Genomic DNA, 24896 nt, shown 5'->3' on the forward strand with positions numbered 1-24896 from the left:
CTGCCTCATCCATTTTGATTCCCAAATGGTGCACCCGCCAATTTATGGAAAGGTCAAAATCTAATCTCTCAGTCTTGAAAATACTCAACAGCTAAAATCCATTCTGCTGGAAATAGAGAATTCCACAGATTTACAAACCTTTGTGGAGATGGTGTTCTCATCTCACTGTTAAATGGCAGATTTTTAAAACATCTATTCCCCCTCTATTTTTTGCGGGGAAAGTTTCTTTATGCGGTGGGTGTTAGGTATCTGGAACATGCTGCTGGGAATGATGGTGCAAGCAGCAACAATGGTGGAGTTTGAGAGGCTTTTTAATACGTGCATTGATTATGCAGGTAATGGATCATGAGCAGGCAGATGGGATTAGTTTAATTTGGCGTCCTGTTTGGCACAGACATTGTGGGCTGAAGGGCCTGTTCTTGTGCTGTACTGTTCTATGTTCTAGTTTTGAATTCTTCAGCTGGAGGAAACAATTCCTCTCAGAATCTCATGTGTCTCATTGAAACCACATGGGTTTACTACATTTACTTTGAAGCATATCGTCAGCCACTGATCCATCGTGTCTGCGATGCACTCACATCGATGTCAGGAAATCCTTCCACCGAGATGGAGATCAAAGTTGAAGGCGCATTAAAATCCTATACAATTTCAGCAAGACTTCCTCACTTTTACAGTATACCCAAAACACCTTGCAATAAAAGCTCTAATGTCCCAAACATTTCCATTTGTCTTCCTAATTTCTTGCAAATTAACATTCTGTGAACCAGATTAGCAAGATCACCCTGTGGGACATTTATAAGTGTCCCACCATTCAAGAAATAAATTATTTCAACCAAAGAGATTCATTTTTCACACACTATACCATGTGCTCATTCACATTAGCCATACACGTTCTCTTGCAGGCTTTTTTTTTTTCAGTCAGTTTAGTTTATTGTCATGTGTACCAAGCTACAGTGAAAGGTTTTTGCTGTGTGCTGTCCAGTCAGCAGAAAGACAATACATGATTCCAGTCAAGCCATTTACAGTGTATAGATGCATGATAAGGGAATAACGTTTAGTGCAAGGTAAAGCCAGCAAAGTCTGATCAAGGATTACCCGACGGTCACCAAAGATAGTTGTTCAGCACTGCTCTCTGGTTGAGGTAGGATGATTAAGTTGACTGATAAAAGCTGGGAAGAAACTGTCCCTGAATCTGGAGGTGTGCGTTTTCACATTCTATACCCTTTGCCTGATGGGAAAGGGGAGGAGTGGCCATGGTGCCTTTGTATCCTCCGATTTGACTGAACTAAGAGCATAATTAGCACATCCTGGTAACATGTTTTTCAATAATTATTATTCTAATTGGTCTGGGTCACACATTTGTTTGTTCACTTGGATCCCAAAAATGAATTTGGAAATGAATTTGGAAATCCTGCAGAGAGCACGTTTCCACACAAATCCTGATAGGAAGCACATGGGAAAATAAAAGCCTGTGAAATGTGTGAATCATTCGATTTCCACTTACAGTAAAATCTGGCCTGTTGTGAATATTTACAGTGCATTATTATAGGTTGCACTTCTTTAGGTTGTAATCGTAGGCCCGCCTCGGTCATGACTGACCATGGGTGATGCATCCTAGTTGTTGGCTGCTTGCTCCAAACCTTGGCTGGAGCAGCGTCGTTTGTGGCTGAAGAGACCAATGCGGGAGTGACAGTCTCTGTGGCAAAGGTCACATTTGTGTGTGGTCTCTGGTTTGTTGAAGTTGCTGCGCTCCTCTCTACGTGCCCGCTTGTCTGCCGCTGCTTTCAACAGTTTCTCTTCCCCCGTTTTGAGATGTTGGTTCAGGGTACCTCTCCACTGTAATAGATTTCTAGTATCTCAGACAAATCTTTACTTTACATCATTAAGTCTCGACACATGATCCAATATTCCTGAAGTTCAGCCTCTTTGATGTACATGCCAGGTTAATGCATCAATTCACAAGAGTTTTGTACAAAGAAGTACAAGTAAGTACAATGGGAGTTCAAAAAGGACATGGACATATTTCTATCTCCATGGTGATTTGAGACCTGGCTTGGACCTGGCTGTAATGATCCAATCAATAAGGTTGGTTTAAATAGCTATTTAAAGTTGTCTTTTGTTCAAATTACAGTTCAGAATTAAGGAAATATAGTCAGAGTGATACAGTATGGAAACAGGCCCTTCACCCCAACTTGCCCACACTGGCCAACATGTCCCAGCTCCACTCGTCCCACCTGCCCGCGGCGTTTGGTCACATCCCTCCAAATGTGTCCTATCCATGTACCTGTCTAACTGTTTCTTAAATGTTGGGATAGTCCCTGCTTCAACTACCTCCCCTGGCAGCTTGTTCCATACACCCACAACCCTTTGTGCAAAAATGTTACCCCACAGATTCCCATAAAATCTTTTCCCCTTCACCTTAAACCTATGTTCGCTGGTCCTCGATTCACTTACTCTGGGCAAGTGACTCTGGGCCCACCTGATCTATTCCTCTCATGATTTTCCATCAATATCACCCCTCATCCTCCTGCGCTCCAAGGAATAGAGTCCCGCCTGCTCAACCTCTCCCTATAGCTCAGACCCTCCAGCCCTGGCAACATCCTTGTAAACATTCTCTGTACCTTCTCTTTTAATTCTTTGATGACTCGTTTCTTGTATGAATGTAGGGTGTATTTTTATCTACCTTTGTTCTCTTCTTCCACAGATCCTCATTTCCATCTTGACTCCCTCAAGCGTGACATGCTTCCTGCCAAAACCAAGGATCTTCAGAGCTCATTGATCTCCACTTTTAACCAAGAAGGGATTTATGTATAACTCTTTCATCTTACAATGATTTTGATTCTTTTACGTACAGCAGGGGGTCACTCCAACATGCATGCCTTGTTCTAACAGCTTTAGCTCTGATGATGTTAATTGGTGTTAGATAAGAATACATCATTGAAGCTCTGAAGGTTTGAGAAAGGGACTTGCTTTCGTCTGAGTATGAAATGCGCTTCAAGGCTCGCATCACAAGAAGGCAACCTGTATCCTGTTGTATCATGGATTTTGATCTGGGACGTAGATTTGCAACTGAAATTCTGACAATAACAGCATATACATAGATAGATATATAGATATGATGATGAAAATGATGCTGAACATAGCATGTATATATTGAAGGTACACAAAAATGCTGGAGAAACTCAGCGGGTGCAGCAGCATCTATGGAGCGAAGGAGATAGGCAACGTTTCAGGCCGAAATTTGTGTACCTTCGATTTTCCAGCATTTGCAGTTCCTTCTTAAACACAATGTATATATTGAAACCAGCCCATTGTGAAGCACCAGCAAGACTATCCGAATTGTGCATTGAAATGAACTATTTGTGTACACCATGCTGAACAATTCATTTAATACCTATGGCACAGCATGTGGTAGGGTACACATCATTCTGACACCATTTTATAATTCATAACGTTCTGGACATGAAGTGTACTTGGTTCACTCCAGTGCACTTGAATATGTAATTGGAACCAAGAACAGCATTATATTGTTGTGGAAACAATATATTCAGTAGCTGTTTATATAGAGATCTGATATCGAGACTGTGACTAATAGGATGCATATTATACTTGAATCTCCATAAGTCTGACAATGTAATTAACAAACAAATTGTCAAATCCACTGCAGTGCAATGAGATCTTGTTTATGTATATGGATCAGTGCTGAGGTTGCATCAAATTTTATTCAGCACAGTAGATGTAGCATTGAAAATACTGTACATTAAGTAAATTTAGAAAATGTTACAAATACGGGAGTGCTGAGTGATTACAGTTAAAGCATTTATTTTTTCATAAATAAATTCCTAAGTTTTCCAACAGCAGGAGAGCGCTTAGTGTTATTGGCCCAGAAAGTACACGAATAAGCTTGTGAACATAAAGAAAGAAGCTCTATCATTACTGACAGGAATTAAGAATTATTTCTACCGTAATGAATATGTTCATAAGTGGAAGGAGCAGAATTAGGCCATTTGGCCCATCAGGTCTACTCTGCCATTCAATCATGGATGATTTATCTCTCCCTCTTAACCCCATTCTCCTGCCTTCTCCCCCATAACCCCTGACACCTGTACTAATCAAGAATCTATCTATCTCTCCCTTAAAAATATCCATTGATTTGACCTCCACAGCCGTCTGTGGCAATGAATTCCACAGATTCACCACCCTCTGACTAAAGAAAGTCCTCCTCATCTCCTTCCTAAAGGAACGTCCTTTAATTATCAGGTTATGATCTCTGGTCCTAGATTCTCCCGCAGATGAAAACTAGTGGAATAGGATGAAAAAATCCAGCTTTAGGTCAGCTAGTGCTACAGATTATATACAGTTCACTTCCATATATTCAACTGATTGCCCAGTTGATAGACTGATTCTTAAAACTAGTGTACTATATTATCAATCCAGGCTGCAAATGTGGAGGGAAATTTACAGCCAACGTTTTGGGTCTAGACCCTTTGTCTAGACTGAACGAGTAGAGGGAAAATATAAAAAGGTGGATGGAGGGGGGTGGTGGAAGGGGAGAGAGCAGGCAAGCTATAATAGGTTAATACAGGTGAGGAGGGTTTGATTAGCAAATAGCAGTTAGGTGGAATGAACAGTTTACAAAGAATTGACACAAATGCTGGAGCAACTCAGCGGGTTTTCTGAAGAAGGGTGTCGACTCGAAATGTCACCCATTCATTCTCTTCAGAAATGCTGCCTGCTCCGCTGAGTTACTCCAGCATTTTGTGTGTATCTTCGGGGTAAGCCTGCATCCACAGTTCCTTCCTACACAGTTTACAGAAGATCCTCCCCCCAACTGACAGTTATAATTGTTATCTCCACCCTTCCATCCCCCACCTGCCAAACAGGAGTCAGCAACCCCACCGACTAATCGACTCCAAACATTCATTAGCATCTCTACGAAGTGGTTAGAACTGATCTACCCTTCCACTCACTCTCCGCAGGGCCTCGCTGTTAATGCAGGGATACACCTTGATAGATTATCTGCAATGTCCAATGTGGATCAAGAGTTAAAAGTCAAGAGTGTTTAATTGTCATATCTACCAGAAACTGAATGATGGAATTCCTATTTGCAGTAGCATCACAGTTCTATAAACACAATTTATAGATAACATAAGTTCAATTAAAAAAACCCAATATTAGTGGTGTTTAAGAGGCTTTTAGATAGGCACATGGAAGTGCAGGGAATGGAGAGATATGGATCATGTACAGACAGATGAGATCAGATACTGCATCTCCACAATCTTTGAAGGAAGTAGAGGCATTGATAGGGTCTCTTTAGCTTTGCATCAGTGTACTGGACCAAAGGTACATCTTCAGAGATATGCACACCTAGGTACTTGAAGATATTGATTCTCTCTACTGCCTCCCTGTCAATGAAGACAAGTTCATGGATCATCAGCCTCGCTCTTCCTCAGACGACATCCAGCTCATTGGTTTTACTAACGTCAGGAGCAAGGCGGTTGTTCTAGCACTATCCAATCAGACTACTCTCTCCTATACTCCAATTCATCATTACCCGTCATTCGTTTAACAACGATTGTGTCATCAATGAAATAAAAGATGGCGTGTTTCTGCACTCTGGTATTTTTTACAGTAATACACCAATGCCACCTTTCACTTGGAGATGCAAGTAACTGGAATCTTGAGCAACAATAAAGTGCTGGGGGAACTCAACAGGCCAGGCAAATGTAGAGGGAAATGAACAGATGTTTTGGGCCGGGACCCTTCTTCAGACTCAAAATGTCATCTATCCACTTCCCTCCACAGATGTTGCCTAACCCACAAAATGCCTCTAGAATTTTGTTTTTTGCTCCACCTATCATTTACCAGCTCTTGTCCCACACCATCCCCTCACCTTCTTCTACTAGATATCTCTCCTCTACTCCAAAGATAGACACAAAAAGCTGGAGTAACTCAGTGGATCAAATAGCATCTCCGGAGAAAAGGAATAGGTGACGTTTCGGGTCGAGATCCTTCTTCATAAATCTCCTCTACTCTAGTATTGAAGAAGGGTCCTGATCAGAAACATTGTCCATCTCCTTCCATAGATCCTGTCTGACCTGCTGAGTTCCTTCAGCAGCTTGTTTATTCATCTAACTAATATGTTTCCCTTTCACTTGTCTTCTGTCTGATCTGGTCTTGTACTGTGGATCTTGAGGACTCTAACTAATATGAATCAAACTAGCAAGGCCATATAAATTGCAGCAGGGATTCAGCACTTTCAAAGCCAGTGCAATATTAAAGGCTCCCTAGCACCCAGGCAGGAGAATCAGAGAACGAAACAGTAATATGAAGGATTGTTTCTTATTGATGTATATATGGATTAATCCTGACTCCAATCCATGCAAATTTAGTGATACTGAAACCACATTACCTCACCAAATTGTGTAGTATGGACTTGCTTGAACATTTGTGGAAATATTAAGGAACACCATCTCATCTTTCAAGTAAAATATTATATATTTAAAACCCATTATTCTTTAACTAGATAACGGTATCTAATGATCAGTAGACACAAAAAGCTGCAGTAACTCAGCGGGTCAGACAGCATCTCTGGAGAAAAGGAACAGGTGACATTTCGGGTCGCGACCCTTCTTCGGACTCCACAGAAGGGGATCAGTGAGAGAGGGTGTTGTAGAACTCTCGTCGGAGAGAGGAGGAGAACTTCTTCAAAGTAGGAATATCTTGAGGAGATTTCATCCCTATCCCATAGCAGTCTGTAGATTAAGCACCCGCCTTCAATGGCATAGTTTAGCCACATTCATAGTCTCCTCATGACTATTATGCGCATCCCACAAGCATTCTGAACAGTAAAAAAAAAGATCTTCGCAATTAATCCTGAATGGTGCATACATTATTTTGACGTTCGGAACAGTACAAAGCACAGGGCTGAAAATTATATACAGCACCTTAAACTGGTCACATATAGCAGGTGCAGTGGTATCAACACATGCTCAGTTGATAATTGTCAGTAGCATTTAAAAAACAGTGATGGCCCTAGATCTTTGCTGAATAACAACCTGCTGCTGTTCAGTTTCAGTGAAATGCATTGAGCACCCTCATTTGCAGTTCTTCAAAGGCATACATTCATTTGGGGTGCGGCTGATTGACAGATTGCTGCATAATCACTGAAGTCTACTGAAAGCTAGTGGAGTTAACATGTGTGACAGTAGTGTCTTTCATTGACAGCAGAGAAGCAGTAGGATTCAGTGAAACTGTTGTCCAAGCCTCAAAACACAGCAATGTTCAAATGTTTGAAACAAATCTTATCTGAAGAAACCATTTGTTTCTAGGAATGACAGTTTACTTTGGAAAACTGCAGTATGTGTTTACCAGAATATTCACCATGGCAAAAAGTTAAATTAATGGGTCGGGTTGCACAGGCTAGGCATATTTTTATTTGACTAGTCTAAAAGGGCTTATTTGAAGTTTTCTGCAGATCCAATTTGATAAGGTAAATACATAGAAAACAAAATTGGGATTTATAATTTGTTGTTAGGCATGGGCATTAACATTTTTTGTAGAGTTGGGACTTTAAATGGCATTGAAACAAATCAACCCATGATTTAAAAGGATGTTGGAACACAGTGAAAGAGCTCAAAGTTTATTCCTGCTTCAGCATTGCTGCCTTAGTTCTATTGTACCTTTTTTCCACTGCAGAACTGGGTTCTTATTGTCCTCTAAGTTTCACCTTCCAGATAAGAAATGTCCTCCTGTAAGTCATTTAAAATATTCATCTCCACATCCATGCCTGTTTTCAGTCATGGTATCATTCAAACCTGTGTCTGAAATAAACTAGTGGGATGCAGCATATGGAGTAAGCGTATAGCCAAAACGTAAACGTATTTTTTTCTAGAGATTAAAATAATTCCTGTAAGCGAACAGTCCGAGTTGAATTGAAACCTTTCTTTTGAGCTTCAACCTCCAGAATGCCTGCTAATGGCATGGCCTTATTCTTGCTGTAAGCTGCCGAGAACACTGTAAGTTCTTACTCTCTGCAGCTAATTAGAGACAGAAAGGGACCCGAAGGTTGCCAAAACCTGACATGAAATTGACAGTGCACTTGGTGCATGTCTGCTGGGATCAATTTGAAGCAATCCAATGCAAATTGACGGTCAAATTTTCACTGAATAATATGCCCTGAATCACTATGCCTGGCAGACATTCTGATCCTAGCAGCACACAATGTCATATGGTCCACAATAAAATATATCCTCTGGGCTCTGGGAATTCCTTTCCCTCAAGGTAGCCGTGCAAATGAGGCATTCAATTGTATCCCACGTTGTGAATTTGAACCAAGAAAAAGATATAAGACATGATGATGTACATGCTCTGAGTATTGAATAGCTATTCAGTACTAGGCCAGCACTAGGTTAACGCAGAAACACACTTACATATATATAGATGTCCAGCTTCTCATATCTGCCTCTTATCATTTCATCATTTACAATTTAATGTTTACCAAATTTAATAATTTTTCCAGCCTTCAGCTTCCATTATGTGTGTTAAATAGGACATGATTTAACATGACTATTGCACCATCTCCCTTGAGGCTACTCAGCTGGCCATTGAACCAGCGTGGGGAGGAGAATGACCCCTCATCAAGGCTGCTACAGATCTCTTTCTCAACCAACACTCCCAATTATTTTTCTGTTGTCCGCACAGTAAAAGGAAGAAGGTCTGAATCCTGGCTGGTTACTTTGTTTTCTAGCCCAGCAGCACTCTTACCAATGAGATAGAAGATTCTGGAATCAAGTTTTTGATTTCAGAAATGTACTTTATTCATAACATTCTCAGAACATAACCACGCTACGTACATTACATCAGCGTGACAAAGATTTTCCTGCACAAACATTCCCGAGTAAATAATTGTTAAGCAACTTTACACAGGTCCCTGCCCCTTTGTGTATGCTGATGGTAGCACCTTAAATCGGGCTCTTAAGGAGGGTGTACCAAGTTTCAGCAACCCAGCACATCCCTCAATACATTGTTGTAGAATATGCCAGTCTGCAACCTTTGGTTGCTGGTTGCAGACAACCCCTTGCTCTGTTTCAGGCTGAATATTTTATCAGTAGCTTGTGATGTTCATCTTGGTAATTGTCCCAGGGAATAACCCTGTAGAACTCATAGCCCCGTATTATACACTTGTTCACGATGAAACTCCATTAGACATATGAGCAAAATTAGGCCATTTTGCCTATCGAGACAACTCCGCCATTCGATCATGGCCGATTTATTTATCCCTCTCAACACTCTCCTGCCTTTTCCCTGTAATCTTTGACGCCCTTACCAATGAAGAACATATCAATCAAAGACAGACACAAAAAGCTGGAGCAACTCAGTGGGTCAGACAGCATCTCTGGAGTAAAGGAATAGGTGATGTTTCGGGTCGAGACCCTTCTTCAGACTGAGAGTCGGGGGAAAGGGAAACGAGAGATGTTGACGGTACTTTGGAAAATGAATGGAAGATATGCAAAAAGCAATGATAAAATGAAGGAAAGGTAGAGAACCTATCAATCTCTGCTTTAATAATAGCCAATGTCTTGTCCTCCTCAGCGATCTGTGGTAATGAATTCCACAGATTCACTATCCTGATCCTTTGGCTAAAGCAACTCCTCATCTTCATTAGTTTAGAATAGGGTAGTTTAGTTTATTATTGCCATGAGTACCAAGGTGCAGTGAAAAGGGTTTGTTTGCGTGCTATCCAATCAAAGAAAAGACTATTCATGATTTAAATCAAATCAGCCAGTGTTCGGATAAAGGATACAATATTTAGTGCAAGAAAAGTCAGATTAAAGATAGTTCAAATGTCTCCAATGAAGTAGTGGGGAAATCAGGACCGCACTCTAGCTGATGAGAGGACCCATTGCTGCCTGATGTTGGAACAGTTGGAAAATGACTGTACCTAAATCTGCGGCTGTGCATTTTAAAACTTCTGTACCTCTTGCTTGATGGGAGGGGGAGATGAGGGAGTGACTGGGGTAAGGTTGGTCCTTGATTGTGCTGGGGGCCTTGCCGAGGCAGCGTGAAGTGTAGATGGAGTCAATGGAAGGGAGATTGGTTTGCGTGATGGTCTGGGTTAGGTTTTTAGTTTAGTTTAGAGATACCGCGCAGAAACAGGCCCTTCGGCCCACTGGGTCTGCGCCGACTATCGACCCTTGCACATTAACACTATCCTACACCCACTAGGGACAATTTTTACATTTACCAAGCCAATTAACCTGTACGTCTTTGGAGTGTGGGAGGAAATCGAAGATTTCGGAGAAAACCCAAACAGATCACGGGGCGAACATACAAATTCCGTACAGACAGCACCCGTACTCAGGATCGAAACCGGATCACCAGTGCTGCATTCGCTGTAAGGCAGCAACTCTACCGTTGCGCCACCGTGACTGCAATTCTCCGTAATTTCTTGGTCTTGGATGGAGCTGAAACTATTCTGTAATGCATCTCGATAAAATGTTTTTTTTGACGCATCTGCAGATGTTCTTGAGGGTTGTTGCAGACAAGCCGAACTTCCTAAGTCTTCCAAGGAAATAGAGGTGTTGGTATGCTTTGTTGGCCTAGGCTTTGATGTGGCTGGTACAGGACAAATTGCTGGTGATATTTATTCCAAAGGACTTGAAGCTTTCGACCGTCTCTAGTTCGGCGCCATTAATGTATACTGCGGTGTGTGTACTGCTACTCTTCCTGAAGTCAATGAAGGAACTATAAATGCTGGTTTACATCGAAGGTAGACACAAAATGCTGGAGTAACTCAGGTCAGGCATCTCTGGAGAAAAGGAATGTGACATTTCGGGTTAAGACCAGTCTTCAACTCCAAAAATAATCTCCCATCTACCTTATAAAATGAGATGGACTTGCACTTATTTGGCCCAATCCCTTTTGAATGCACAAATATCACTCCAAACCTTTCCTACTTCATTTAAAACATTATTTTAATTTTAAAAACTTTTACATTTCATTTTATCTGCTTTTAAGGTGTGGCATTGAATGAGCAGTAAATAACTTCATGAACCCACCCTTGAATGGTCAGCAGATTCCTCTTTCACACCAATACTGGAAGTCATTCCGTTGTTTCATTGTGCGCATTGATGGCTACAGGATGTATGGCACTGGGGAGATGGCAGAGATATTTAGCTGCAAACAATGAGATCCAGAATGATGAAGTAGACAGACAAAGAGAGATGTTTCATAACAGGGGTCATTGGGATAGGCCCATGTCGAAATTAAGCACCAAGAGAAAGAACTAGTAGATTAATTTCTGCACACCAAGTTTAATGACATGTTGTAGGGGGTGCCGTCGAGTATGGCTGCCCTGCCAACAGCTGTTAGTCCTTTCACCCTTTTTTTTCCTTTTTAGTGAGTTAAAAAGTGTTTGTTTTGGAGGTCTAGTCTTTTATGTGGGGGTTGGGGGAGAAGGGGGAAACTGTTTTTCTCAGTCCCTATCTGGTCGGAGATGCGGCTTTTCTCCGAGCCGTATCTTCGCCCCTTCCTCGCGGCCTACCAACGGGACTGGAGCGGCGTTTCCTGCCGGGACAGGCCAGGACTTCAGCTTCGGCACAGCGCTGAAACACCATCATGGAGCGGGCGATGTCTTACCCGGGTGGCCGTGCGGTGGGCTCCAGAGTGCTGAGAGCGCCGACTCCAACATCGCGGAGTTGCGGTCTGTGGAGCGTCCAGCTGCCGGGCGGTGCTGAACTTTAAACACCGCGGAGCCTGGGATCTCTCGCCGAGATTGCCAGTGTTGGAGCTCCTACCAGTGCGGCCCGTGGACTTCGGGAGCCGCGGTCTCCGGGTGGGAAGCGGCCGTTCCAGACACTCCAAGCTGCTGAGAGGGTTCTGCCGACGCCGGAGTTCCATCATCCGGCGAGAAGGGCCTGAAGCATCGGGCTGCCGTAGCGGCGACTCCGGAGGCCTCAATAGGCCCGACCATGGGTGAACAGGGGATAGGACTGGACTTTGCTGCCTTCCCTCACAGTGGGAATCATTGTGGGGGGATGTTTTTATGTTTATTGTTAAATTCTTTAATGTTGTGTCTAATTTTTATTGGTGTGCTGCAAATGGCAAGTCAAATTTCATCACACCAATTGGTGATAATAAATGTCCTTTGTAATGCAGGAGAGAGTATAATGACCTCACTGGTTTGGTCAAATTAAGAATGGAATCACCCATTACTACTTACATTGTCAGCACAGCTCCCTCACACGAAGCCCGAGCACTCACATGCGCACGTATACTTACAGCTATTTTATTATGGCATACCATTACAATGCACTTATAAGCAGTGCATCTTTGTTTAAATTATCCAGAGAGGCATTGTGAGGGGCTGTGGATGGGAAATGTAATTCCACCTGACATATACATTAATCTACCATAAAAGTGTATTTCACATGGTGAGACATCAGTGGACTGCAACCAAGCCAGGGGAATGGAATAGGCATAAAGACGTAGAGATTCAGCAAGTAAACAGGCCCTTTAGCCCATTGAGCCTGCATCGACCACTGACCAAAAAGCAAACTGCCAGAGGAACAGCGGGTCAGGTAATATCTGTGGAAGGAAAAGAACAGACAATGTTTAGGGACCCTTCTGCACACTGATGGAATGGGAGAAGTGGATGGAGGGCGTTTCAAGTTGGGAATGAATCAATTAATACTTTATTGTCACAGTGAAATTCTTGGCTTGCATGCCCAAGGTATGCAAATAGTCATGACACAAAGGGCACTTACAAAGTTGCAATGTATCCCCCGCGCCAGGTCCCCCTTCTCTCCCCCCCCCCACCCCTCGGCGGCCCCCCCACGGAGGGTCCACCATTGTTCTTCCACTCAGCAGAGGCTTCCTCACTCCCATGTGGTCCGTCGGTCGGCGCCATCATCGAGTGCCACACCGACTTCATCACTATTGCCGCTGGGTCCTCTCTGGACGCCTCAGTGGCGCCAACCCAGGCCCCAGCTGCTGGCTCCGACCCACGAAGCGCCAGCCTTGGTTTCTCCGTAGCCTGCCGGGAGGCAACTTCAGACAAATGGAGTGAGGGAAATGGACATGTGATGTTTTGGGTCAGGACACTTTTTCAACAATGATGCTGCCTGACCTGCTGAGTTCCTCCAGCAGTTTGTTTTTTGCTCAAGATTCCAGCACCTGCAGTTTCTTATATTTACAACTATCGTCCGTCTATTTTAAACAAATCCTACAATAATTCAAATTTTCTCTCCAGATTCTCAACTCCTTCCAGATTCTACCAAGTGTTTGACAGCACTGTTTTGAAAGTTGAGGGGGGACCTCATTGAAACTTACAGAATAATGAAAGGCATACAGTGGACGTGGAAAGGATGTTTCCACTGGTGGTGGGTCTAGGATCAGCAGTCATATCCTCAGAATTATAGGGCGCTCTTTTAGAAAGGAGGTGAGGAGGAACTTCTTTAGTCAGAGTGTAGTTAATCGGTGGAACTCATTGCCAGAGGGCTGTGGAGGCCAAATCAGTGGGTGTTTTTAATGCAGAGATAGATACATTCTTGATTAGAATGGGTGTCAAGAGTTATGGGGAGAAGGCAGGAAAATGGGTTAGGAGTCAGAGATCAACCATGATTGAATGGCAGAGTAAACTCAATGGGCCGAATGGCCTAATTCTACTCCTATAACTTGTGAACTACTACGGGATGCAGAGGGAAATAGCAGCACTCAGGTGAAACTCTTAAAGTCACATGGCGAACATATAAATTCCAGTGACAGCACTCGAGGTCAGGATTGAACCTAGGTATCTGGCTCATTGAGGCAGCAGCACTGTTAGCCTGACCACTATAAATAGTCTACAGAAGATGTCTGTTGTGACTAAGAATTTAGTCTGCCAGTAAATCTGTGAAAGATATCACTGAGAACCATGTCCAACCTTTCTCAAAGATTTGCACAGAGTTTGGAGCTCAGTTTTCCTATTTGGGAAATGGTGTGTATCTGCATTCCTGGAAGTTATGGGCCCAATCGTAATTTAACAGGAAATGACAGAGATATCAACCTCCACAGCGTTGGTGGAGGCCACCTAATATTGGTTATTATGTTGAACAGAAGCTCACATAAATGCCATCCATAGCCTCCCTGTTTCTATTCAGGCAAATGGTCTGCCATTTTGGATTTGACTATTGGCATGGACCTCAATGGCAGCATTGGGATCTAATCTCCCACTGTGAAGGTCATTTGATGTCCTTGCCCTAAGAGTGCAGAACAAAATTGTCTCTTGTTCAGAGTGACATCTCCCAGCAGTGTTGGCCCCAAGACTGATTCTGTTAATGTTGAAAATAGTCTATAATATGGATGTAAAATTAATGATACCATAGTTGGTCCTTTATTAATTTTGTGTGTTATGATACATTTCATTTAAGCTTTATTCGTTACATTTATGTTATACTAGGTACCGAGATGGCCACCGACAATAGGAAAGCCAAGAAGGGAACAGAGTGGGGAATGGAGTATATGAACAATTTCTTCAATGGAGTATATGAACAACACAAAGAGGTGGCATTGCAACTTGGCCAAGATCAATACAATCTCAATACAAATTCCAAGGGTCACGAGCAAATCTACTGGGCAAAAAGCTGAGAGGATTGGACTCGCTATTGTTGACAGGCCAACTGGATCCATCCATTGAACAATTGTCTGAGCTGCTATGTAAACAGTCAAATTACACATGTGCTTACCTTAAGCACATGTCCACATCATCTAGCATCCATTTACACTCATCCTATCCTAATCCCATTTTAATTATCCCCATTAATTTCCCACAGATTTTACCACTCACCCACAGTGGCCAATTAACATTCCAATATGCATTATTTTGGAATGTGGGAGGAAACGGATATGCCTTGGTGAAACCCATGTAGTTACAGGAAGGACATGTAAACTCCACATCGAAAGCATCGGAGGTCAGGATTGAATCTACTAAATGCGGCCTCCAGTTTGCCACTTGGTGAACAGTCAGTCTATTTTTAAGTTTCACACCGTCTTTGACTCCAGCTTAATGTTATTGGTGACACTTAAGTCACGCAAATACCCCCCAGGTATACCTTCAAGTCACGCAAACACCCCCCAGACACGAGGCAAGCAGCAATACAGTACTGATACAGTGCATGGGTATTTGAAGCGAAATGTTACACAGCCTCAGAAGGTACACAAAATTGCTGGGGAAACTCAGCGGGTGCAGCAGCATCTATGGAGCGAAGGAAATAGGCGACGTTTCGGGCCGAAACCCTTCTTCAGACCCTTCCCATCTCCCCCCCATGTCTGCCTGCCGCAAAGACCGCTCCCTCCGCAACTCCCTCGTCAATTCTTCCCTTCCCTCCCGCACCACCCCCTCCCCGGGCACTTTCCGTTGCAGGAGACTGTTACACAGCCTCTCTGGTCGATGTAGATGCAATCGATACCCGGACACTATTTTGAAAGCGAGAAGGGGACTTGTTATTGCTGTGTAGGTAGGGAAGCTGCTGATTTACACCGAAGATGGACACAAAATGCTGGAGTAACTCAGTGGGACATGCAGCATCTCTGGAGAGAAGGAATGGGTGATGTTTGGGGTCCAGACCCTTCTTCAGACTGATGTCTTCTACATCTTCTTGCTGCGCTGTCCTGTCCCATCCTCAAAACCCCACACTAATGTTGACACCATATCTACATGGTCACGCCGCTCGCTGTGCGGCCACGATGTCGAACTGTTCACATGTTGTGGGGCGGTTTGGGACATTTAGGAGCCGTTGGTGTGTGGGCTAACACTCACAGTTTGAAGACGCCGCCGCCATTACGCGCTACTTTGAGCAGGCGCATTGTGACCCGTTGTCGTGCGGCCGCAGCCACTGCGCATGCGCTCTGGAGCCTGGGGCCGGTTACGCGTCACTCCGTTTACCGGGCCAGCGGCGGTTGGAAGTGCGCGCAGACGCAGTGTGACTCGTTGTCGTGCGACCGCATGCGCTTTGAAGCCGTCTGCGGCGGTTGGAAGTGCGCGCAGGCGCGGTGGTTCAAAGAGCGCACTGCCGCGTGAATGCGCGCAGGCGCGGTGCGCTGATCGCGGATCAAGATGGCGGGTCCTCTTGCAGTCGCCGGTGATGTTGTGGTGGACGCGCTGCCCTACTTTGATCAGGGTTACGACGCTCCGGGTGTCCGGGAAGCGGTGAGTGTCGGAGCGGGGAAATATGGATTTGGATGATCGATGGGATGTGCGGGCCAAGTAAACCCACTGGGGTTGTGATGGAGTGAGTCTGGGAGAGGGACAAGGTGGTCAACCGGTACTGTCAGTGGCGCTGGAACTGGCCGGAGCAGGTGTGTGAGTGAGGCCAGAGGAAAGGACCGTACGAACAGGGTGTTCACGAATGGCGTTAAAAAGCCACAAGAGGTTATCCTTTAATTCGGGTGGTTTTTCCCATTTCCTAATTCCTACATGTGATTGAATTACCACCTTGTGGAGAAGTTTCGTCTCTCAATCTCTCTCCACAGGTGCTGCCTGGCCCGCTGAGTTTCTCCAACACTTTGTTTATTGCTCTAGGTTCCATCATTTACAGTCTCGTGTGTCAAGAGAGTCAAGAGTTTAATTGCCATAGGTACTGGCAATGGAACAATTCTGACTTGCTGCAGTTTAACAGGGCCATTAATGCCAATGACATACAAATAAACCTACAATATTCAATAATATAATACATTAATAATGTAATTCTAGGTAACCAGACCATAATAGCGCAAAACTCAAGTTTGTAGTACAACGAAAAAGTCCTTAGAAGATCATAGTCGCTAAGGTAGTGGTTAGTGTTGTGAGAGTCTGGTGGTTGCTGGCAAGAAGCTGTTCTTGAATGTGGATGTTAAGGCTCCTGTACCTGCTTCCTGATGGTAGTAAAGAGATGAGCGTGTGCCCATTGGGGTATAGGCCTTTGGTATTGGCTTCCTTTTTGAGGCAGGGCCTCCTGTAGATTCCTTTGATGGTGGGTGGATCGGAGAGATCGGTTAATGACTAGCAATCTCTACTGCCTCCATCATTCCTTGCCTTTTGAGTTACCAAACCAGATTGTGATGCAGCCAGTCATGATGCTCTCCACCCTGCACCTGTAGAAGTTTGATAGAGCATTCAGCGACATACCAAATCTCCTATGGGAGTAGATATGTTGATGAGCACATTGTCATTGCATATGGTGGACATTTAAAAATAAATTTGTAAATGAGGTGAATCAAACAAACAATCTTTATTCTGTAGATGGACACAAAAAGCTGGAATATCTCTGGATCAAACAGCATTGTTATGTAATGAGACCCATACACAGGAGTAACAACTCGTAGTCTTTATTGTAACACAAGCGGAGGAAACATTACATGTGATCGTCTTCGTAGTCAGCATCAAGTCTGATCGTGAGATGGTGAAATGCTGTTATCAATAGTCCAGGGTAGGGATGAAGATCCGGACTGGACTACATATGGAATGTGCAGCATGCGTGATATGTGTGGTGATAGATATAGTAAAGGCAGACTAATATGGTTAATCTACATCCTTCCTCTTAAGGAATTAACCCATAATAAAATAGATATAATAATCACATGCGAAATATATGGACCACTGATTACATGTGTTTAGCATTAGTAAGCTGAAGGGAATAACACCAAAGGCAGTTCAAACGTAATCCTGGTACTTTGGGTTAGGCTTGCAGGAGCGACTTGCATGTGTACGGTACAGTCCTGTATTTCCTCCCTTCACCGGAGATGAGATCGGTGGTAGAACAGGAGCAGGAGAATGAAGCAGCATCGCCGGCAACGAAACCGGAGACCTTGGCGGGGGTCGAGGTGGCGGGTCGTAGGCGAGACGATCGGATCAGGAGTGGCAGGCAACGGTGGTATGGTCGGGCCGGAGCCGTTGGATGGGGATGGAAGTATGCTTGTGCGGTCGGGATGGTACGGAGGTGGTGGTGGGTCATTCACAGGCAGGATGTGCTGCCTATTATGTCTGTAGATGCCGCCGTCGGCATTGACCAGATATGAACGTGGTTCGGGAGCAGTTCCAGATATTACACCGAGGCGGTCGTGACCCTTTTCTGTTTGCAGACGGACTACTTGTCCCTTGGCTAGTAGTGGAAGTAGTCTGCTCGTTTTGTCATACCATCTTTTTTGAACGTCGTGTTTTTGTTATTGCTTGGGCTGGATTTCGGATGATGTGCGAACGTGCTGTTCTAATGTCTGTTTTGCCACAGGTAGTGTGGCTCGGGTCTGTCTTGACATCAGGCGCTGAGCGGGTGAACCCAGTACAGGGTCACGGGAGATGTTAAGCAAGTCTAGGAAAATGTCAGATCCTGCTCTGTGGATCGTTCCATCACTGTTTGGCGCACCTTACAGCATGTTCAGCCAGCCAGTTTGACTGGGTATTCGGGGCTACTGATGCTCTGACGAAAGTCCCAGCGTTTAGCAAAGTCTTTGAATACTGGCTGATAAATTGACTGTCATTGTCGGAAAGTAGTTGATAGAGAGCCCCGTGGACAGAGAAGTGGCGTGCCAGCCTCTGGACTACCGCTGCAGAGGTGGGGCTACGGAATAGATCAATTTCAAACCATCCAGAGTACGAGTCGACTAAGACCAATACAATACAATACAATACAATTTATTGTCATTTGAGCCTCAGTGAGGCTCAAACGAAATTCCGTTTCCACAGCCATACAAACAAAGACAATTTCCTATAGACATACACACAATTTAATTCACACAAACATCCATCACAGTGAACCCACTGTGATGGAAGGCTAAGTCTTTTCTCTCCCCTGTTCTCCATTTCTCTCCCGATGTCCAAGCCCCAGGCGGGCGATGATAAGTCCCACGGCCATTTTAGGCCGTGCCGGGCGATTTACGGCCCCGCTCCCGGTCTAAAAGTCACAGTGTTGGAGCCCCCGGCGGGCGCTGTAATGTCCCACGGCCATGAAGCCTTGCCGGGCGATGTACGTCCCCACTCCGGGTCGTTCCAACCGCGCGACGCGGGCTGGAGAAGTCGCGTTGCTGGAGCTCCGGGAAGTCTCTCCACCCGGACCCGCGAGCTCCCGATATCACAGTCCACCGGACCTGCGGCTGCGTTGCTGGAGCCTCCGAGCCCCAGGAGTCGAGTCGCAGCAGCGAGTCACCACCGCTCCCCACGCTCCGAGGCCGGCCGGTGAGTAGTCCGCAGCTCCGCAGTCTCCCGAGCCCCCGGGTCGTTCAGGTTGGAGGCCGCTCCATGGTGCTAGGCCCCAACGACAACGGAGACCCGACAGGAAAAAGGTCGGGTCTCCCGGACAGGGAAGAGATTTTAATCAGTTTCCCCCGCCCCCCACATATACACATTTAAAACCAGTATTAAAAAAACACCAACACTACATTTAACTAGACAAAAAATTAAAAAAAGACAGACAGGCTGTAGGGGCCGCTGCAACGGGTTAGTCGCGCCGCCAACTTTCTTACCAAGTATTGTTTACCATGCCAATCAAAAATGTCAGTTGCCACAGTGGACCATGGGAGGCCAGGAACCGGGTGTGGGAGAAGTGGTTGCTCTGGTTGGTGTAGTGCCAAACTGTTGCACACCGCACAGGACTCTACCTTGTCACGTATATAATCAGTCATTCCAGGCTAGAAAAACATGATTTTCGCTCTTAGAATAGTGGCCGCTGTGGCTGGGTCTCCCCCATGGACGGCATCAAAGTATTTTTTGTGTAGGGAGGCAAGAACTACAGCTTTGTGGCCCTTTACGATAATACCATCTTGTAGTACTAGTCGTCACAAATGGAGAAGAAGGGCCGAATTGGAGTGGTAGTCTGTATTGCTTCTCCGGCCACCCATGCTGTATGACAGAGGAGAGTAATCGTAAGGTATCGTCAGCAGCAGTCTGGGCTGCCAGGTCTTCCAAACAGGATGAAAGAACATAGGAGACCATCATGACAATGAAGCTGTCATCATCTGTTGGTGGTTTCTTGCAGGTCTTAAGTGGAGCTCGCGACAGGGTGTCAGCCAATTGCATGTCTTTGCCACGTTTGTAAATCAGAGCAATGTCATACTTCTGTAGCTGTAACATCATACATTGGAGATGTGCTGGAGCAACGTGTATCGGTTTGTTCAGAATGCTGATCAGTGGTTGATGGTCAGTTTCAATTGTGACTGTTTTTCCAAAGATAAAGTCATTGAATTTCTTGCAGTAGAAGACCACGCAAGCAGCTCCTTTTCAATCTGAGCGCTTATGTTGTTCCTTGTCAGTCATATTGCGAGAAGCATAGGCAACAGGCCGGTTGGTGTCGCCGTTGTTTTGGAGGCAGGCTGGGAGGCAGCGCAAGTTAGTGCAACAGGCAGCTTAACATCGAAGTAAGTGAGGGTGGGGGCACAAGACATCTGTTGTTTAAGAGTGTCGAACGCCCTCTGCTATTGAGACCCAGTCTGATGGATGAACAACAGGAGCAATCACACCTAGAGTCTCCATCCTGTTGAGTTATTTTTGGACGCGATCCCGCAGAGCATGGGGAACACGGTGGGAAGGACCTCTGGGTCAGTCGTGATTGTGCACTTGATGGGAAGCTTGCCAAGCTAGTCGTTGAAGAGATCTCCGTATTGTGAGAGAAACTGTTCAGTGGAGCCATGTGCGGAAGACAGTAGATGAACCTCTGTACCCAAGGTGACCAAGCCTAGGTCATAGAAACATAGAAAATAGGTGTAGGAGGAGGCCATTCGGCCCTTCGAGCCAGCACCGCCATTCATTGTGAAGATGGCTGATCGTCCCCAATCAATAACCCGTGCCTGCCTTCCCCCCATATCCCTTGATTCCACTAGCCGCTAGAGCTCAATCATTACAGGCATCAGTGCCTAGCAGAGAAGTCACTTTCTCTTGGACAATAAAGAAGCTCAGATTACATACACGTGACGCTAGATGGCACTGTAACTCGACTCTTCCAACAGGGTGAACCGCACCACCCCCCCCCCCCCCCCCCCCCCCATAAGGGAGTAACGTAGCAGCAGTTTGTTTGATGAATTGAGCATTCCGCATCCTCTGGAGCTCACATGAGGTTAGAACGTTGCAACTAGTTCCAGTATCGAGTTTAGCAATAACATTCGCTCCATTAATGAGGAGGGTGACCATGAGATCTCGGTGTTTGCAAGACAACTCCGACAAGGAATGTATGTTCATACTCAGTCCATCGATAGCAGGCAGCACATCCTTGTTAGGCAGAGGGATTGCTGTTGGAGTTACGTGGGAAGGTTCTGGCTGTAGCAGGTGTACAGATTGTTTTGTCTCTACTCTGTTCCCACACGAGCGACAGCAGCGGATGAAGTGATTTCTGCATTTACAGTAATGGCAAATTTTTCCATAGGCAGAGAACTGTTCACAAATGCCAACATGTGAACCTCCACAGTTCCCACATCTATCTATCTATCTATCTATCTATCTATCTATCTATCTATCTATCTATCTATCTATCTATCCTATTACTAAAACTCTCATCTTGACCACTTCCAATCTGCGTTGTTTTTTAATTTGCGCAAAAACGGTACCCAATATAGCTAGGATTATTTCGCCGCCGTACTCACTGTTCTCCTCTGCTCCAAGCGCACCAAGTTTTGTTCCAATCGGTGGAAGATTACAAAATTTATGAAGGTTTAAAAAATCGTGAGATCAGCAGATTGGTCTTCTCGCCTGTCAGTCGCCATGAACGTAACACCCCTTCCAGCACCTGCTGGAGAATAAAACCACGGAGGCGGGGCTAAGTCCGTGAACACGTACAGAAGCCGCCGGTCCAGAGGTGCCGCGTATAAAGCTGAAGCAGCAGAGTGAGGGCTGTTTTCTGTGGGCAGGGGCGGGCTGTGTTTGCGGGCGGTGTTTCGCCCTTTCCAGAGTGAGGTCTGCATCACGGATAAATTCATCTTGCACATAATCTCTATAATTATAAAACTCTGATCTTGGATGTGTATTAATTTATTTGTGTATTTGTTTGTTAGTCTGTGATTCACATCTCCTCGAAAACACGACATGCTAACGGTGAAAATTTTACATATTCCGATCGAGATTTACGCCATGACGTCAAAAATTGCCTTATCTGAAAATTTGATTCATTAATTCTTGAGTTATTTATTTAAATTGTTCACAAATCTGAAATATTTAAAAAAGTTTCCGCTGGGACGATCTGAACACCCGTGGGATTTACCTGGGCTAGAGCCTAATGGAATCGGCATGCACGTCGAATGGCTTCAGTACAAGCCAAATTGAGGAGAATAAATACACAAATGTCTGGCATTGCATTCCCATGATGTGCTTCACAGATATATACGGTGAAGTCCTCTTCGAAGATGCTCCCACGCTCCGCGAGGTCGCCATCAAACACAAGCAGTTCAGGCTTACGAAACGTAGCAGCCATAGCGAAATAACAAACAGAATGGAAAAAACAAACTGGAACCAAACTAGGCGAGTAAGGGGTCCAAACTTTCTGACACCATGTTGTGTAATGAGACCCATACACAGGAGTAACAACTCATAGTCCTTATTGTATCACAAGCGGAGGAAACACTACATGTTATCGTTTCCATAGTCAGCATCAAGTCTGACTGTGAGATGCTGAAGTACTGTTATCAATAGTAGGGATGAAGATCCAGACTTTACATCGGGAGCCTGGGATCTCGCGATGAGATCGCCAGTTGAGCTCCATTCGGCGCGGCCTTGTCGACCCCGGAAGCCACGGTCTCGAGTAGGGAGGCGGCCGTTCCAGGGTTCCCATGCCGCTGAGAGGACGCTCCCGACGCCGGAACATCATCACCCGGCGAGGACGGCCTGGAACATCGGGCCTCCGTAGAGGCAACTGTGGAGGCCTCAATAGGCCCGACTATGGGTGGACATTGGGGATGGGACTGGACGTTGTGCCTTCCCCCATAATGGGAACCATTGTGGGGGGATGTTTTTATGTTAAAGCTATTTATTATTGTTATGTTTGTATTCTTTCTTATGTGCTGCATTGGCAAAAGGAATTTCACTACATCTAGGTGTATGTGACAATAAATCAACCTTTGAACCTTTGGACTGGACTACATATGGAATGTGCAGCATGCATAATATGTGTGGTGATAGATATAGTAAAGGCAGACTAATATGGTTAATCTACAAGCATCTCTGGAGAAAAGAAGTAGGTGACATTTCAGGTCGAAACCTTTCTTCAGAGTGAATAGGTTTTACCTAAAATTCAGAGAGTCAAGTCAAGTCAAGTTTATTCGTCACATACACATACGAGATGTGCAGTGAAATGAAAAGTGGCAATGCTCGCGGACTTTATGCAAAAAGACAGACAAACAACCAAACAAACTACAAATGGAACAGACTCACATATTCTTTTACATATTAAATATTGTGGGCGGAAGGAAAAAAGGTGAAAAAACAGCAATTAAAAAAAAAAAAGCAGTAGAGTGGTATAGTAAAAGTTAGTCCCTGGTGAGATAGGAGTTTACAGTCCTAATGGCCTCTGGGAAGAAACTCCTCAACCTCTCCGTTCTCACAGCATGGCAACGGAGGTTTTTGCCTGACCGTAGCAGCTGGAACAGTCCGTTGCAGGGATGGAAGGGGTCTCCCATGATTTTATTGGCTCTGGTACAGTGATCTTAATATAACAGCTGAAACTGAAACACTCTTCCCTTGCTCTGTACTCTATGAAAGGAGCGGAACCATGTGTATACATATGACTATCTCTGCAGTCAATCTGCCAGGATTCAACAAGGTGTGATCTAGAGCTGAGTTTTCTATTGCCCCCTGTTGTTGCTCTGGCCTCATAAAATAGTACTTTTATAAGTTGTCTTCTCCTTTTCCTGTGGTGTTTGTGTCAACTATTTGAAACAGTTTCTAAAATTAAAATGTTATCATTTTGTTGCATTTCCAGGTGATTACATATTTTCAGTAGGTGCAATGAGTTCATTGCTGTTGTTGGACATTCTTTCTCGAGTGAGACCATGACATATAGATTATAGTAATAATATAGATTATATAATTATACTATAATCTATATTATAATATATATGGTGAAGTTCTCTTCGAAGACTATTATAATATAGATTATTATGTTGCAATGTGGTGGTTGATTCGACCAATCTAGGCTCAAAGGTTCCTTTCACACAGGTGACAGGTGTAGGCTTTCACAAGTAGCATCAGTGGCTCTTGATTTTTAAAATGATCTTTTACTCTTTGCTTCCCAGGATTTTGTGTCTATTTCCAGCAGGATAGAATCCAGTTCTGTTTCAGCTGGCTGGGAAAATCTGAAACAAGATTTTGCAAATTGGAATGAAGGGATATGAATCAATGATTAGATCAGAGAGATGGGATAGACATAAGGAGATTAATAAAATGGAACATGCTTTTATTTAAAGCCCTTGAGCCTGTTCAGCAGCTCTTAGATTGGTCTTGAGCTTCATTCACCTAATTTAATAGACAGTTCATTTCTGATATTTTGATTCTAAGTGTAAACCCCCAATCCCTAGCCTGCATTTGGATTATTTCCATGGATTAAAAATGAGTCAGAGGAATAGATGGCAGAGGCATAACTACAAATATTTAATAAGATCATACAGGAAAAATTGGGGGATCACTTGGAAGCTGTGGGTGGATGGAGGAATAAAGGGATTAAGTACAAAGTAAAAGCTGCACCAAAGGTTGTAAGACGGACACCGACAAGACTAAGGGGCTAGAGATGGACTTTAGGTGGAGAGGAATACCCTTGTCCCCTGTCTCCATCAATGGTATGGATGTGCAGTTTACCAGGGAGTACAAATACCTTGGAGTGTCCCTGGACAGTGAACTGCACTGGTCCAGGAAGGCTAGAGGCCCTGTACAAGAAGGGACAGAGCAAACTGTACTTTTTGAGAAGGCT

The 24896-nt window shown here is 44.5% G+C and overlaps 2 protein-coding genes and 1 long non-coding RNA gene across 6 annotated transcripts in view; 2 read left to right on the forward strand and 1 right to left on the reverse strand.

Moving 5' to 3' along the window:
- The window catches only part of LOC116986721 (ras association domain-containing protein 8-like), a 28853-nt gene extending 25701 nt beyond the window's left edge, over positions 1-3152 (forward strand). The window contains exon 4 of the mRNA XM_033042322.1: positions 2705-3152. Within this exon, the coding sequence (XP_032898213.1) occupies positions 2705-2814 (110 nt within the window). The 3' untranslated portion in view covers positions 2815-3152. The remainder of the gene's footprint in view (positions 1-2704) is intronic.
- A 9252-nt stretch (positions 3153-12404) lies between these two features.
- LOC116986722 lies at positions 12405-15842 on the reverse strand. Its single transcript, XR_004415557.1, has 2 exons — positions 15800-15842; positions 12405-12588 (listed from the first exon to the last, which is right to left on the reverse strand). It is a non-coding gene; the product is annotated as an uncharacterized LOC116986722 (long non-coding RNA).
- Positions 15843-16037: 195 nt separating this feature from the next.
- The window catches only part of bcas2 (BCAS2 pre-mRNA processing factor), a 48196-nt gene continuing 39337 nt past the window's right edge, over positions 16038-24896 (forward strand). For 3 of the 4 annotated variants that reach the window (XM_033042325.1, XM_033042324.1, XM_033042326.1), the window contains exon 1: positions 16040-16189. In XM_033042325.1, coding sequence (XP_032898216.1) covers positions 16097-16189 — 93 coding nt within the window. In that variant the 5' untranslated portion in view covers positions 16040-16096. Of the gene's footprint in view, positions 16190-24896 lie in introns of all 4 variants that reach the window. The other variant, XM_033042323.1, reaches the window with a different exon arrangement.

The sequence above is a fragment of the Amblyraja radiata genome, chromosome 24, assembly GCF_010909765.2.
Source record: "Amblyraja radiata isolate CabotCenter1 chromosome 24, sAmbRad1.1.pri, whole genome shotgun sequence".
NCBI classification, from domain to species: domain Eukaryota; kingdom Metazoa; phylum Chordata; class Chondrichthyes; order Rajiformes; family Rajidae; genus Amblyraja; species Amblyraja radiata.